A 16,122-nucleotide genomic window follows, 5' to 3' on the forward strand; every position below is an offset into this window, starting at 1 on the left:
TTGGGAAAATAATCTGAGATTTAAGTGGATCCATAGTCCCGGTAAAAATTCTTATTATCTTATCCAAAATTTGTTCTCAGGGAGGAAAAATAAATAAATAAATAAATAAAAGCGCAGTTGAGGGACTTAGCGCAGTGCCTGGTACACAGCGAGCACCAGCCAGTGCTGTCACTCCTGTCAGCAACAGGTCTCGATTAACTGCTTTAAAGGAAGGGCCGTGGCAAAGATGTGTAAAAGAAGTATGTGATCAAGAATTGTATCAGACTTCTTTTCCTGGCACATGTGGGGAATGTTTAGACTTCTGAAGTCACTCCAGCTCCTGGAGGGTGGAGATGATCCCCCCAAAAATAGTTGGTGCTGGGGCTCAGCCAGTCTGGCGTTAGACATAACTATGGCGAATCCACACTGGGGTTGACCACCCACTGTTTGGGGAGCCTTATGATGCATGCTGTCTGGTAAGCAGTTAAAACGCAAAAGAAAACAGCCCTGTTTTAATATGAGCCAGGAGGGCACGTCATTGTGGGAGAAAAAATAGAGCAAGTTCAGTTAGTTGCCTGTGGGGAGAGTATAAAGATGCTGAAAACAGACCATGTAGAAGGACCGAGCGGCGGGGGGGGGACGGAGCTGCTTAACGTGGCCCAGGAAGGAGGTGTGAATGGGACTTGAACTGGGTGTCCATTTGGGTTCCAGCACCTGAGTCCAATCCCACTGACGTGAAGGGAGAAGGGACCAGAAAGAACAACATGGAGATCACGTGGACGGTAAGGCTCCGCTCCCCATGGCCTGCACCCTGCACAGTTTTTCCGGGGGCCTTCACCCTCTGTACCCCTGACCCCAAGGTGGTGGGTGTCACCACTCCTGGCTGCTGTGGGTGGCTGCTTTTCTCCGAAACAGAAACCAGACAGGAGCACCGTTGGCCACTCAGGCAAGGGTGTGGGCACCAGCAAAATAAGGGGGGCAAGGAGGCACTTGGGTGTGTTCTGGGGTCCCTCCCCCAAGATTGCTGGGAGTGGGGAGGAAAGGCAGTGGAGGTATGTTCAGGGCGGAAGTCTCCTTGGCATCATGGCCCCCCTCCTCCAGACCCTCACAACCCCACCTTCATCTTGGCTAGGTTTTCACCCCAAAACTGGGTCATGGGACCTCAAAATAATCTTCCACCCACTCTGAGGTGCAGATCCACTTCTGAGCTGCTGTGTCAGTGGAGGCCCAGAGAGCCGGGTTTAGAATCACGGCCTTCCCTGTCTTGCTGGGGTCTGGCACGTGGCTGGGCCTGGGGTTCGAGGCCTGGGACGCACCCATGACCTCTCAAGGGCTGGCTTCCTGGACTTCCCCAGGGTCTGCTTCCTCGGGGCACAAAGAATAGCGTTGCCCCCATTCTCAGAGCTCTGACCTGGTGGAGAGGGCAGGACAGATCCGAGGGCTTGGGAGAACTGAAAGCAGGTCTGAGTTTTGCGTTCTTCAGCAGGAGACATGCTGTGGTTAAGCTAGACTCACCTCTTCCAGCCTTGGGGAATGGGGTGTCGTTGTCCATCATCTTTCTTATAGTCACTCCTATCACGGGAAATTCGAAGGTGGAGCTTTTGCTTGCTCTGACCCCCAAGCGTGGGAGGCTCTGAGCATCGGTGACAAGATCTTGGGTGAGGCCTTCACCACAGGAAATCCCCCTATGGCAGAATCGTAGGATTTCTGGGCTCCTGCAGAACTGGGCAGGGGACCGGCCTGAGCTCCCCAACCCAGCAGGAGGGCTGCCCATGCTGGGGAGATAGGGAGGGGGCGGAGGGAGTGCCTGGCAAAAGCTGTGGAGGAGCCCTGGCCCTCACCAGCGCCCCCAGCCGCCACCCGTCTCTCCCTGCTCAGCCCATGAACGCCACCTCCGCCTTTGGCCCCAACCTGCGCTACATCGTCAAGTGGCGCCGGAGAGAGACCCGCGAGGCCTGGAACAACGTGACGGTGTGGGGCTCCCGCTACGTGGTGGGGCAGACCCCCGTCTACGTGCCCTACGAGATCCGAGTCCAGGCCGAGAACGACTTTGGGAAGGGCCCCGAGCCAGATACCGTCATCGGTTACTCCGGAGAAGATTGTGAGTACCCTCCCCCGGCCCCTCCCCCCTGCACCCCACAACAGCGCTCACAGGCCCGGCCGGCCGGCCCTTCCAAGGACATCCTGGGGAGACGCCCATTCCTCAGAAGGAGACGCCCACAGTGGCCTGGGCCCCAGGGGCGCCGGGCATGTCAGGAGTGACATAATGCCTGACTCTACTTAGGGGTACTGAGCAACCCCAAGGGGTCACCTTGTCCAGTGCGCCCGTTTTACAGGTGTGATTTTATGGGTGTGAAAACAGGCCCTGGAGCCCTAAAGGCTGCAGCACCAGCCACACGGAGTTTGGAAGCAAGGCCTCGGGCCAGAACCCCCTCGGGATCCCCAGGGGAGGCCCTGCGGGCGGAGAAGGCCACAGGGCTCAGCGGGCTGGCCACATGAGCCGCCTGCCCGCGCTCTGGGTGCAGCTGACTCCTTGACTTGAGTTCAGAGCGGTGATGTGGAGCCTGCACCGGGCCAATCAATTGGGTCCGTGGAATTCTGTGCCGGGGCAGCCTCTCTGGCCCTAGGACCTCAAGCCAGGTGGCTGCTGAGCCAAGCAGCAGGGTCCATGAACCCCTCCTGGCCAGGGCGGTCAGGTGGGTCTGTGTCTGCTCTAAGCAGAGGCCTGTCAGTGAGGGGTGACCAGAAGAAAGGGAAGCGTGAGTCCTGGAAAGGACTGGTGTCTCCAGGCCCGTGTTGGGGGTGGGGGGCTGTAACAGTGAGATAGACAAATGTGGCTGGGCCCCCAGCCTCACTTTCCTGGAGATGATTATGGCTTGGTCCCATCTGGAGGATGGGCACGGGCCAGCAGGCCCTCTGTCCTCCACTCCTCCGCCATGATAGCAGACACTCCTGGCCACGGGGACCACTGTTGGTAAGTGTGGAGCCCACAGGGTCTGCTCAGGGACTTCAGGGTCCTCCCCACCCCCAGCTCTTCCCATCACCTCCATCAACCCTCTGCTCTGTGCTCTAATGGGTTGGGGCTGGGGAAGCAGAACTGTTGCTGCACAGTGCTGTAAAGGGTTGGGATGAGGGGGTGCCCCTCTCTTGCCAGCTAATCTCAGGGTCAAATCACTTCCTGAACTGGGCCAGGGCATCTTGCGTCTGAGGGGAATGTTTCCTGCGGGGAGCTGGCAGGAAACATATGCCAGCCACAGGGGCTGTTCCATGTGAGGACAGGGTTAAGGGGGATGCCAGCAAGGCAGGGGGCCCAGGGAAGGCTGGCAAGGGCAGGACACCACTGAACCCCTCCAGCCCCCAAGGGGCAGGGGTGGAGGGTCACCACTAGCGGTGAGGGCTCCCTTTGGTCGAAGAGGCCAGTGCTGTCAGCCTGTCGCCCAGCAAAGAGGTCGCCGGAGAATCCACACTTCCTGCGTCCCTGCTCTGCGATCTCTTGTTGCTCCTTCCACTGGGCAGAGCCACCGGAAGCCTGGGACAGGGCCCGGCTGACCCCGTCCAGAGGGCATGGGGGATGTGGCAAAGGGTGGAAGGTGGAGTGAAGAGGCAGACGGTACACAGGGGAGCATGTCTGCCCTAAAGGCATAAGCACAGCCCCACCGGGACGGCCGCTCCTTGCCCTGAGCCTCCTCACCCTCCAAGTGTGAAGTTACGTCTGATACAAGAGAAACACCCCTAGCAGAGGGTCCAGAGTGGGGTCTCTGGGTTAGAGGGGAGGTGCAGGCCGCAGAGAGCAAGTCCGAGGGGCCCCATCAAAGCCCAGGACCCAGCTCCACTGCGTAACCAGCTGTCTGTCCCGACACGTTGCAGATCCCAGAGCTGCGCCCACTGACGTTAAAATCCGAGTCCTGAACAGCACAGCCATCGGCCTTCAGTGGAACCGAGTCTACTCCGACACGGTCCAGGGCCAGCTCAGGGAGTATCGAGTGAGGACGCCCTCCCCCGCCTAACCGCCCAGCTCGCTAACCAGGGCCAGGGGTAGCAGGTGCGGGCATGAGATTTTTGGAAGGAGCCCTACAGGCATTTGTTGGAGGCAGAGTTGATCGGAGGAGGTAATGTCTAGGGTTAGCTGTTCGAAAATGCACCCAGAAAGTCAAGCTTACACACATATCTAGAGAGGCGTCTCCCCAGGAGTATCCCCACAGCTCTGCTGGGATTCTGCTCGGCAGACGCCACGCGAGAACAGGGCTGCGGACGGGGCCCAGGGCAGGGCCTCGCCGACTGGCACAGAGCACTGTTTGGGGTGCCACTGTGAGTGGGCACACGTGACGCGCAGGTGCCAAGCTGAGGCGCCACCTCGCTGCGCCCTCCCCTCCTCTAACGCCCCGCTGGCTGCTTGCCTCACCCAGTCTGACGTTCAAAGCCCCAGATAAGGGAGGGGAGCCCCTCCCGCAGGGAGAGCCCCTAACAGGTGCAGCACCGTCACAGCCAGCCTTGGATGACCCACATGTGGGTCATCTGGGCCCTGGGCTTCTGCTCTCCCTGCCTTTGAGCACTTTCTGCTCGTCCTCTCTCCGCTTTGAAAAGGTGAACCGAGGTGGGAAATGGAGAGAAAACCCAGACAGTCCAGACGGTGCCAGGCTCCTCCTGCCGCACAGGGCGGCCTGTAGGTGGCTGAGGCGGGAGGGCGTCAGTCTCTTCTTGGGAAGTGTGTCTGGAGAGTGGGGAGGAAGGAGGAAAGATACGCACTTGGGCCAACCCTGCCCCCCCGCCGTCGACTTGCTTCCTTCACCTCCTTGCCAGGAGCCTCTTCTGGCTACGGCCCCCTTGGGGTGACCCTCCCGTAAGTCTGGACTCCCTCCTTTCCTTGGTTTTGGGCCACGCCCATGTGCCTCCTGACCGGGAGCTTCCTACCCACCGCTAACCAAACCTCGCGTCGCCAAGTCTTCACCGTGCTGTGACGCTGCTGCCTGTCACGGCACCCCACAGCACCCCGGCTCTGGCCGCCCGCAGCCTGGCACCCCTGACTTGGATGTGTCACTGCCCCTTTGCTAAAGGTCTTCAGACAGTACTAAAAGAAACGGTTTGACTGCCAAGGAATAAATCCACCCCTGCTCAAATTCAGACCGCTGCCCTTCAGCGCCTGCTTTGCCAATTTACACCCTACTAATCCAGCCCAAGGGGAGCGGTCTGAGCAGAGCAGCGCTTCCCACGCTGGACCCCCAGCTCAGACACGGACCCCCGCCAGCCGAAGGCAGTGTCACGATGGAGCCGCCCAGCGTGAGCTCTGCCCACCTGCCTGTTTCCCAGAGAAGCATGGTGGCTCGTGAACGGGATCACACGTCCGGTCCCCCTTATGGGGACCGATGAGGTCATTTGGGATTTGGAGCCTGTGACGAGCAAAGGGAAGATTGGTCGCTGCCACACCGCCACTAACCACTAACCCGGCCCTGCCTGACGGTCCCCTCACCGGCTGCCTCTGTCCTGAAGGCCTACTACTGGAGGGAGAGCAGCTTGCTGAAGAACCTGTGGGTGTCTCAGAAGAGACAGCAAGCCAGCTTCCCCGGTGACCGGCCCCGTGGCACGGTGTCCCGCCTCTTCCCCTACAGTAACTACAAGCTGGAGATGGTTGTGGTCAATGGGAGAGGCGACGGGCCTCGCAGTGAGACCAAGGAGTTCACCACCCCGGAAGGAGGTAGGTCTGGCCTCAGCAACTCGGGGTGGGGCAGGACCAGGGTAGCGCATCCCGGCGGGCCCGGCGCCACTGCAGCGTGACCGGCCCGGACAGCACAAGCTGACCTCGGTGTGACCGCAAGGGGCCGATGACCTGACCTGCGAGGCGAGTGCTCGGTCACCAGGGGACCTGCCCAGACCAGCCCGGAGGAGCAGCCTCGAGAGAAGACCTGTGCGGTCCTGATGATTCCAGGGAGATGCACCCTGGCCCCCAAGGCACTGCGGGAGCCCGGGCTGACCACCACGTCCCGAGGCAGAAGCGTGGTCTCCCCCCAAACACCTAGAGGCATCTTCTGAGTCAAGAAGCTTCCCTGCGGAGAGTGCCTGTGCGCGTGCTGGCCTGCAGAGGGCGCCCAGCCGCAGGACGCGGCCCTGGCTCGGCCGGCCATCTCCATCTGCCCTGTCCTCCTTTCACAGCTGGGCATCTGCTTTGCTCTTTTCTGTTTCTCTTGCCTCCCTTCTTCCCTGTTAGCTCCTCCTCTTTTTCATCACCAGCCTCTCCACCTCTCTCCCACTGCTCCCGCCCTGGGGTCCTCGTCTTCCATCTGGGTCTCCTCCTCCTCTCAGCGGGACCCCAGGCCTGCCGCCTGGCCCTGCGGTGGCAAGCTGTGTCCAAGGACTGAGGGCTGCAGCCTCTGTGGGAGAGTTGCCTGCCTGAGCCAGACACGCCGACTGCTCAGTAATTGCTAAGGGGACGCTGACCTACTTCTGTGTTACACAGCCTGGGCCCCGCTCCACACCTGGGAAGCCAGCCTGGGTCAGGCCTGGCTCTGGCCGCCTCGGCTTCCCCTGGGGCTGGCTTAGCCGCAGCCCCCCGGGAGCCGTCCTCAGCTCAATGCCTTCACACTTGTGCCTTGTTTTTCTGTTTCCCTCATCCTGCCCGCCCCATCCGTACCCCTCGATGCCCCCTGCTCTCTCCTCCTTCCCCAAGTACCCAGTGCCCCCAGGCGTTTCCGAGTCCGGCAGCCCAACCTGGAGACAATCAATCTGGAATGGGACCATCCAGAGCACCCCAATGGGATCATGATCGGATACACCCTCAAATACGTGGCCTGTACGTCCTCCCTCAGTTTCGTGGCTAACCCGGGAAGCGGAAGCCCTACTCTCAGGGAACGTAACGACCTCCGTAGGGCATTACGGAGGGTGGAGGGCCCAAGGGAGACATTCTCCATAGGATTTAGGGAGACTCAATCCCTTGCCCTCCTTGAGATACTGCAGGGGGTCCCTAGTCGCCTGGCAAGACAGGAAGGTCCAGTCTAGGTCTAGTCGAATGAGGGAGACAGCCCCGCCCTCAGGGATCTGACCGTCTCCGCCACCTACAAGGCTTGGGGAGAAATTTCCTCACCTGACGGAGCTTCCATCGGGAGTAGACAGTAGACAGCAAGCACAGGGACCCCCACGATGCCCGGGACACCCTAACGAAGTGGCAGTACGCTAAGGCAGCCATACCCAGAGCTGCCAAAGACCTTGGAGCGGCGAGGTCAGGCTCCCGGGCGGAGAGGATCTCGCCTGCGAGCCTAGTGTCACCCTGCAGGACAGAACACCGTCACAGTGGGGGACGTCCAGTCTCCAGAGCTGCCCCTGCCACTTTGGACACTCAAGGGGCCAGGTGTAGTGTTAGCCACTTGGTAGCCACTGTGTGCTTGAATCCACTCTGGACCTGACCTTCCCGTTTGAAAAGTTGAATAAGCCTTTTACAAAGGGGACATTGACAATCAACAGCACTAGTGGTTTGTCCTAGTTCTGTTTGGAAGGAGGAGAGGAATTCACGAGATTTGTCCTCGTTGAAAAGGCTTAGGAATTCTAAACTGAATCTTTCAGAATTGGCCACATAACTCTGCAGGGAGCTAGAGATAATGGGATCTACAAAGAAGTAATAACCCTGGAGGGTAATCTGAGGACCAGAAACTTGCCCAGCACTCCACCCTGCACCCAGGCCCCCCACCCCTGGGTGGGGGCCACCCATGGGGCAGGCCCCTCCCTGTCCTGCAAGGTGGGGAGGGCTCCCTTCCATCCAGCTGTGGTTCTGGGCCCCTCTGTGGTGGTAAACATCACTAACCTGCCATTCCACGTGCCTCTCTCTCCCCAGTCAACGGAACCAAACTAGGAAAGCAGATAGTGGAAAACTTCTCCCCCAACCAGACCAAGTTCTCAGTGCAAAGGGCAGACCCTGTGTCACGATATCGCTTTACGCTCAGTGCCAGGACGCAGGTGGGCAACGGGGAGGCTGTCACAGAGGAGTCACCAGCAGCCCCCAACGAAGGTAGGTATGGCGGCAGCCTTGGAGGTGAAGGGGTTTAAATGACGCCGATGCCTAGAGATCCACCCGGCCTGGCCCCTGGCTGCCCGGCCTGTAAACCAGCTGCAGGTACTCAAGAAGCGAGAACCCACCTGTCTGCTGAGCAGGAGGTCACGTAGCTGGAAAACACAGGTGGACTTGGATGGCTGCCGTCAGTCCCGCCTTTACCTCGACTTGCTCAGCTACTTAGCGTCTATCATGGTTCTTTGTCCTGGGAGGATAAGAGAGCGGGGCGGTGGGGAAAAGCACCCTGGCGGGTGTTGTCAACGCCCAAAAACAGCGAGAGGGCTCACCTGCTGAGCGAAACAGGAATGTTACTGAGCCTGCCGCATGGGGGCCTTGGGGTGCCCCTTTCCCCAAGGGTATGTGGGGCCTAGGGAGGAGGAGAAACTGCTGTGATTGCAGCTGAAATCCCACCTGTGCCTGACTGGGTCAGTTGTCAAGCCAAGCCACGGCAGGAGGGAAGCTGGGGAACCGCCCTTTGCCAACCCAGCTTCACAAAGAGCAAATAGCAAATGCAGCATCTCCTGGGCCCTGGCATGTGCCTAGGGGCACACCCACGGGAGCTGCACCTGCCTGGGGACTCCGCTAGGGGGACCCCCAGACCCACCTGCCAAAGTGCAGCTTGCTGGACACTCAGGGAGCCAGGCTGGAAGCCTCCCTATTGGCAGCGCCCCCTGAAAGCAGGGACCGTCTGCCTCTCCAGAGGCTGCAGAGGCTGTTTCTCGAGCACCCACAAATTGAGTGCCCAGCAACACTGCCAGAAACAAGGACGGATGGGTGGCGCCCTTGCGGTACCACTGGGGGACTCTAGGGGGTATCTAACTGCTGTTCAACCTGAGAAGCGCTGTGTTCAGCGGCTGTGAGGGAGCAGGATTAATTCTGCAAGGGAGATCGTTAAGAAAGAGGCGATGGAGGAGGGATTCTCGGAGCTGAGAGCGGACATTCATATCTAGTGTGTTCCCCAGACAGCTGATGTCCAGTGCCTGACCTTGGCTTGGGTCAGACCTCCCAAGAACGCCTCCTCCCCCACCCCCAAACCAGGAGAGATCGGGGCTTCCTTCACGGGGACTGCCGGGACCCCCTCGCCTCTGATGTCTTCCCCCGGCTCCCAGTTCAGCTTCACAAGCAGCCCCGTAGCCTTCCTGTCCCCAGGTCCCTGGCCACAGTGCTGGGGGATGCAGGGGTGGGGGGCAGGGTCCTTTCTGCACCCTCCCCGGTCTTGTAAGCCAGAAATGAGTCACACAGTAAACTCCCCTTCTAGTGTGCTCTTCCCACCCCTAGGCAGCTGCTTATCAGGGCTGGGGGGCTCTGGGTAAATGGCTGATACATGGCTGTCACCAAAGGTCAGACTGCACAGGGGCTGGAGCACTTTCTTGATTACTTAGGTCTGTGAGGAGATGAAGGACACCTCTTCTCTCTTACCCTCCACTCCAGGACCAAACATCAGATACACAAAGCCCCATTGTCCAGCCCCAGAAGCCACCACTGGAAAGTTCTGCAGCCCTGAGACAGAGGAGGACAAAGAGCCGTTCTTACCAGCTTGGGGGTGTGCAGCAAGCTCGGGAATTCCTTTGAGGGCTGTGACTCCACAGCTGGGTTTCTAATTTCATAAAGTGCCACCGATGAGAAAGGATTGGGGGTGGGGGCTGGAGATCATGCAGACAGGGGCCTCGGGCCTCCAGACCACCCCAGCTCCCAGGCTGGACGTGGTGCCAGGAACCAAGTATTCCCCTCCCTCACCCCGCCCCCCGCCCCTGTCTAATAGGAAGATAGGGGAACCCCATTGTGGTCCTCGTGTCCCTGTTGTTGGTGTCATGGAGGGTCACCCGGCCTCCCTCAGGCAGTGAGCCCAGCCAGGCAGGGCCCTCTCGGAGAGACCTGGGCTCCTCAGGTGCTGGTGACTTGCCCGCCTCTTCAGGGCTTAGTTCTTGTGGAGAGGTAGATGCAGAAGGGACTAGAAAGGCCTCAGGCGTTGTGGGGGAACATCCCACGTCCTGGTGGAGCTGAATGTGATCCCCAAACACCCGCTGGCCTCATTCTTGAGATGGTGGCCGACCGCTGGTCACACTGGGCCCGGTTGGAGCCAGCACCACCTCTGCTTGCCTGTCCTGTGGTTTCACCTGTACTGTTTTCTCTTCCCCGTCTCATCCTCTCTCCCTGTCTCTGGCCATCTTGGGTGCTGTGCTCTGAAGCTGCTCCAACCGCAGGTACCGTACGCAGCGGAGGTAACAGGCGTGGCATGGGGCGACAGGCACAGCCGGGCCCGGAGGGGGGAGCAGGAGGGAGAGGCTGGGGTGGAAGCACGCTCCAGACACCCTTTCAGTGGAGGACAGGGCATGTTGCCCCCACTCCACTCATTGATCCCCCGCTCTGGAGGCGGAAGCGGGCTTCCCAGGGGGCCCCACGCACTGAAGGCCCACAGCCTTGGTGACGGCCGTGCCCTGGAGAGGAAGCTGCATGGGAGCAGGGCGGCCGGCTCCTGGGTCCTGCAGTCCGCCAGCCCCTGGAAGGGTGACTGGGGGGTGCACGCTGTGCATGCTGGTCTCGCATGCTGCATGGGGCTCGGCACCTGCGCTGCCGCCTCCTGGGCAGCCAGGAGGAATGAGCATGTCCTGGGGTGGAGCCAGGTGCTCTTGGACCTGGACTCCCTGGGGGCACCATCCCCACCCATATCCCTCAGACCCGCAGCATCGCGAGTCCTCGGTGCTAAGAACGGCTCTGCTCTGGGGGCTGAGATGCGCCGCAGAACCGAGGGGCTAGGCAGGCAGGTCCTGGCTTAGGAGGGTGGCCCGCCGGCCACGCAGGTCCCTGTGTCAGGTCCCTGTGTCCGGTGTGAGGAACGTCAGGGGCCTCTTCCCCACAGAGGCCTGTCCGAGCTGGAGAAGCTGAGCGGGGCCTCTGGGCCCCTTTTCCTGTCCTCTCCTGAGTTGGACAACAGGCATCCCCTGGCTGAGCAGGGGCTCCAGGGCAAGTGGCCCAGAGGCCAGGCAACACCAGGCAGAGGGAAGAGCTGGGTGGGGGGGTGTGGGGGCCACCGTTGCTTCCCCTTGCTCCCCCAACCCCACACATGAAGTTGATTCTGTTTCTGTTGCAAGCCCTGCTTCCTTCAGTTTGTGTTTATTTTGCCGGTCAGCTCAGCCATCCCTCCCTTGCACTGCAACCCATGACCCATGCTGGCAAGGCCATGTGCCCCCCACATGGTCTGGACGTCTCTCCTGGGATTTCTGGGGCTGGGGACCTGGAGAAAGCCATCCTTGCAGTCTGGGGGCGCCCTGACCTCCTGAGTGATGTGTGTGGGGTCTCTTCTGGGACTCAGAGCAGCCTAGCTCAGTGAGGAGGAAGGGAGATTCGGCGAGGGCACCCTCATCAACCCCCTCTGGCACCCCAGGAGGTAAAGCAGGTGTGCCTGGTGGCAGGGGGTCTGCCTGGCCTCCGTGCCCATCTGTGCTGCCCGCTCATGTGGCAATTGTGAAAGGGGTGGGTACACTTCCAGGACCCCACCTCCCGGCTCGAGAGAGTCCAAGCCCATCACATTATGCAGAACGCGCGCAGGGTTTCCATCCATCAATCAAACATGTCTCCCAGCCCGGCTGCCACAGACACGGTGCTGGAGGCACACGGCGCTTTTCTGCAGACGGGCGTGCTGGCCACGACGGGGGCCTCTACTTGGGCTGCCTCAGAAGCTTCTGCACCCTGCAGGCTGCGCATGGAGCCCAGGACTCCGGGTTCTGACTCAGGTCCGGTGTCCCGGTCCCCTCAGCTCTCCTGCTCTCCACACCCGGCGCTTCCCCCAGACCACTGGTTCCTTTCTCAGCTGGTAAAGATAATCCCTCTCGTGTGCCGTGTCTGCGGTCTCAGGCTTGCTGCCCATCTGTCCGGGCCATCTGCGACTTGGCCAGGGTGGGCGTGCGCCATGTGGGCATTTTGGGACGGAGTCTTGCACCTTGGAATGTCTGGAAACTCCGTCCTTGTCTTTGACTCAGCTCAGCTTTGCACATGTCTGGGTGTTGGTTGAGCTGCTCCAGGGCGGGTTCCGAGGCAACAGATGAGCTCGAGGCAGGAGGCATCTCGACTATTTACTCCTTCTCCTGTGTGGTGCCCCCTAAACTCTGGTGGAAAATGCTGGGGTGACTGGGGTGCCTTCCAGTGCATATTAGCCCCGCTCCCCATTCTGCTGCCGTCGGCGAGGGGTCCAGCAGTCACGCTCTGGCCCATAGTTCCCACTGGAGATGTCAGGAAGGGACATCCTGGCCCGGCAGTGACTGTGGCCACTTCGGCCACAGGCCCCTCTTCTGTGGCAGGTTCCCCCTTTATCTTGCAGACCAGCCCCGGGGCTGAGATCATCTGAATCGCCTCGGACGTGAACTCTGGACAGTCTCCCTGCAGAAACCTTCCCTCCCTCTAACCACTCACCTCGCTTCCATCCCTGCCCGCAGATCCTTCCCTTCTTGCCTCTGCATCCCCCCTCTCCCTGTCCAGAATGGGCAGTAGACACAGCTTTTGAGAGGGTCAGTCTCAACCTCGGCCAGCTAACGGCCTCCCCCACCGTGACTGAGTGGCAGGCACCGGGTGGCACCGGGTGGATCGCCCCCCTCGCTGATACCCGGAGGCCTGGCAGCGAGGTGGCTGGAGAGGGAAACGCTTCCTTCCTTTATCCCTGTCTGAAGGAACTTCAGAGGGAGCGGCGGACTGCAGGGGAGGGTTTCTCTCCCCCTGGCCAGCAGGGTTGGGGCGCTTACCCCACCTTGGCACCGCCGTGTCTCGGGCAACCAGCTATTCGAGCTTGAGGACTAATGTGTCCCCCCGTGAAGTGAGGAGCAGGGCACACGTGAGCGCACTTCAGCCAGGGGAAGGCTGGCTTTGATTGGGGGCCTGGCAGTGTAACCCCACAGTGTGTGTTTGCAGGAAGGGAAGCCCGCTCCTCGCACCACCCACATGGGGTGATTTCTGTTGTGAGGAGCAGTTTTGGATGGTGACTTGCGGATAATCAGGGAAAAGGGAGGGGCCGTGGGCATGGCATCTGGCAAGAGTTGCTGGGAAATTCAGAACTGGTTAGGAGCTAAGAGCACCCCTGCCCAGATGCACAGAATCACCCCCAAGCTCCCTCCCAGCCTGCAGAGCAGCGGGCAAGGCCCTTGGGCAGCCTCACCAGGGAGCAGGCCTGGGTGAGGCCTGGCAATACGGGCTGCTCGTGGTGGGTGGGCAGGTGTGGCCCTTCTGCTCAGCTTCTCAGGCATTGAGTTTTCATTCCAGGCCTGAGGCACCTTGGCTGAATCACCCCTGAATAATGATCAGAAAAGGGAGAGCCCCCCCCCCTCCTGTGAGTGACTGGGGGTGGGAAATAGAGCACTGTCTGTGGTGGCCTTGCCCAGCAGAATCTCGAATATGCTGGCCACAGTCGCTACCCAGTGTGACATAGTGGTCAGCACCTCAGGGCCTACTGACACCTGTTACCAGTAGGGAAATTGCTGGGAACCTTGCAATACTTCCTCTTCTGTGGGGTGCAAGTGGGGGACCCGTAGTGAACAGTAGTAGTGTGATATTGGAGGCCCAGGAGAATGAAAGGGCGTTTGTTGGTCAGACTCTATAAAAGGTCTTTTAAATCTCCCCTGAGAAATAGCTTTCTGGGCCCCTCCCTGTCCTGGATGCTAGAAGGGAGAGGGCGGGATGGACAGCAGGAAAGTAATACTATTTTCCTAGACTTTGGGGATTTAAGAGAGGATGGTAATCTTTTTTTTTTTTTTTTTTCGTCCTTGCCTACTGTTTCTTTGGTATCGACACTAGAAATCATATCATGGTCATATCACAGAAGATAGGATGCAAGGAGGAGGGAGGAGAGGTGTGGCTCAGCCTCTGATATGGTCTATCATTCTTTCAAGCACTCAGCTTTGGCAAATGATAAAACTGAAGAGTGAGGCTGAGGCAGCCTTCTGCAGAAGGAAGGAGGGAAAGTTGTCTCCTGTCTATAGTTAGGCCTTGAGGACTAACGGATAGCACAGTTCGCCTCCGTGGGAGATGAGGACGTGAGAGTTGGCACAGAGCTGTTGCCCCTGGAGACTGGTACAGCTAAGAAGCCCAGCACGAATCTCACAGGCATGATAGGATTCTGTGGGCTGGGAAGACGGTGGCACCAAGCACAGGTACGCTGAGTCCCTTCGGGCTCGCCCCATGTTCTAATATGAAGGGAAAGGACTTGGCTGCCTGGACCCCTCATGAGAGTGAAGCAATTATGAGACGCAAGGGTGGATAGAGGAGACGCAGGGACCATGATGGCACAGAGACGAGCGAGAAGAGGCCAAGGAATGGGGGGGGGGGAGCACTGAGAACAGGCGGGAGACATGCAGACCTCCAGAGTAGGGCTTATCCTCTGTGGCTGGGCCCGGGAGGGTGGTTGCACCCAGGCGACCATGCGAACGGGTCCTTTGGGAGTGAACAGCGGGACTGGCAGGCCGCCCGGTGCTCTTGCGGTCCAGGCCCATGCCCGCCCACCTGAGGCCGGGGCTGCAGGGCTGGACCCAGGGGTGCTCCCTGGCCTGTGTGCAGGCGGTCTGGGACCGTGCCGTCCCTCGGGTCTGAGCGATCGTTCACACCCCTTCCCATCCTCATCCTCGCCCTGCCTGGGTGCATGCAGGGTGCTTCCAGCAGCACAGACCATGAGAAGAAAATGAAACACACTCAGGGCTTCATTCTCTTCCTTGCACATGGCTGTGTCCCCTCGCGGGAGCCGACTCGCCGCCCGTCACGCTTGGGGGCGCTCTGACTCCGAAGCGCCGTCTCTTCTCCGGGTGCCTGCCTTGCACGCGGGGCCGGGTCTAGGCCGGGACCACCAAACCTACCAGACCGGGCTGTCTTAATTTCCCTCCCAGCTCCTCCCACGTTGCCCCCGACTACCGTGGGTGCAACGGGCGCTGTGGGCGGTACCGATGCTACTGCCACTGCCGCCGCCACCGAAGCCACAACAGTCCCCATCATCCCAACTGTCGCACCTACCACCATCGCCACCACCGTCGCCACAGCTACTACTACAACCACTGCCACCACCACCACCACGGAGAGTCCTCCCATCACCACCACCACCGGGACTAAGATACACGAATCCGGTACTACCTGCTGTCCACGCTCCTCACCCCTCCGGGCTTCCCCAGATAGCGGGGGGGGGGGGGTCTGGGGGGTGTTGACCGACACCTCTGTGTCTGCTTTGGGGCACACACAGCTTGGAGTCTCAGCCGGGAAGCCTAGGGCCCAGAGCGCACCTGCCAAACCGGTCGTCCACCCTCCCTCCCTGGGCCTAGCTTCAGATCCCCGTTCTTCAGCAGACGGCCACTCGGCAGGGCCCCCGGGGCCTAGGTCAGAGGGCTGTGGCCAGCTGCCCCCGGCAGCCAGCCCAGGGCTCAGCCTCCAGAAGGGCGTGTGGCCACAGAAAGGGGCCGGCACGTCGCATCCAGCCTGGCCACACAGAGGGCCGCAGGCTGGGGGGCGGCCGGTTGGCCAGGCTGGCATCTGTTCCCAGAACCCCGGCTCCTCCCTTGCTCTGTCCCCCCAAGGCACACCTACAGGCTTCCTTTCAAAAAGGCAGTACTTCCAGGAAGCAGTATTGCCAGGGGGTCCCATAATGCTCTAAGGCGCTCAACTGCTTTTCCCACTCATGTTCGCCACACCCCCAAATGTACTTATGGAGGGGAAATTGCAGCCTTACTGGGGCCTTGGTAAGAATCGATCCCGGGGCCGCCTGCTGACCCTGGAGGACGTGCTGTTCCGGCAGCCGGGCCAGGAAGCGCTGGGCTTCCCGTGTGAGGAGACCCCTGGGGAACCCAGCGCTACTCCTAAGATCTGCATCTAACACTCTTATTACCACAGAGGGGAGGCTTCTCGTTTGCAGAGTGCGAGCTGTCAAGTCCGCACAAGGCTGTGGCAGGGTCTGGAGCTCCCTCAGCTGCTGCCGGTTGTACCCCCAGCCCCATTTCTTGGGCAAGACCCTTCACCCTCTGAGGCGTCAGTATCTCCCACTTTTCTCAGCATCTGGATGAGCACAGAGGCTTAATGCATTTGGGTATTTCCTTTAACTCATGGAGGATGCACTGTGTGCACAGGGAGACAGGTGTCACGCAGGT

General features: G+C 60.2%; 1 protein-coding gene across 1 annotated transcript in view; it reads left to right on the forward strand.

The window, feature by feature from the left end:
* The window catches only part of NFASC (neurofascin), a 169,052-nt gene that overhangs the window by 133,045 nt on the left and 19,885 nt on the right, over window positions 1-16,122 (forward strand). The window contains exons 17-24 of the mRNA XM_004685272.2: window positions 691-761; window positions 1,858-2,080; window positions 3,847-3,962; window positions 5,467-5,671; window positions 6,641-6,763; window positions 7,799-7,972; window positions 10,204-10,218; window positions 14,878-15,111. Coding sequence (XP_004685329.1) covers window positions 691-761; window positions 1,858-2,080; window positions 3,847-3,962; window positions 5,467-5,671; window positions 6,641-6,763; window positions 7,799-7,972; window positions 10,204-10,218; window positions 14,878-15,111 — 1,161 coding nt within the window. The remainder of the gene's footprint in view (window positions 1-690; window positions 762-1,857; window positions 2,081-3,846; window positions 3,963-5,466; window positions 5,672-6,640; window positions 6,764-7,798; window positions 7,973-10,203; window positions 10,219-14,877; window positions 15,112-16,122) is intronic.

The sequence above is a fragment of the Condylura cristata genome, unplaced genomic scaffold (genome assembly GCF_000260355.1).
Source record: "Condylura cristata isolate star-nosed mole 26May11 unplaced genomic scaffold, ConCri1.0 scaffold00018, whole genome shotgun sequence".
Taxonomy (NCBI): Eukaryota; Metazoa; Chordata; class Mammalia; order Eulipotyphla; family Talpidae; genus Condylura; species Condylura cristata.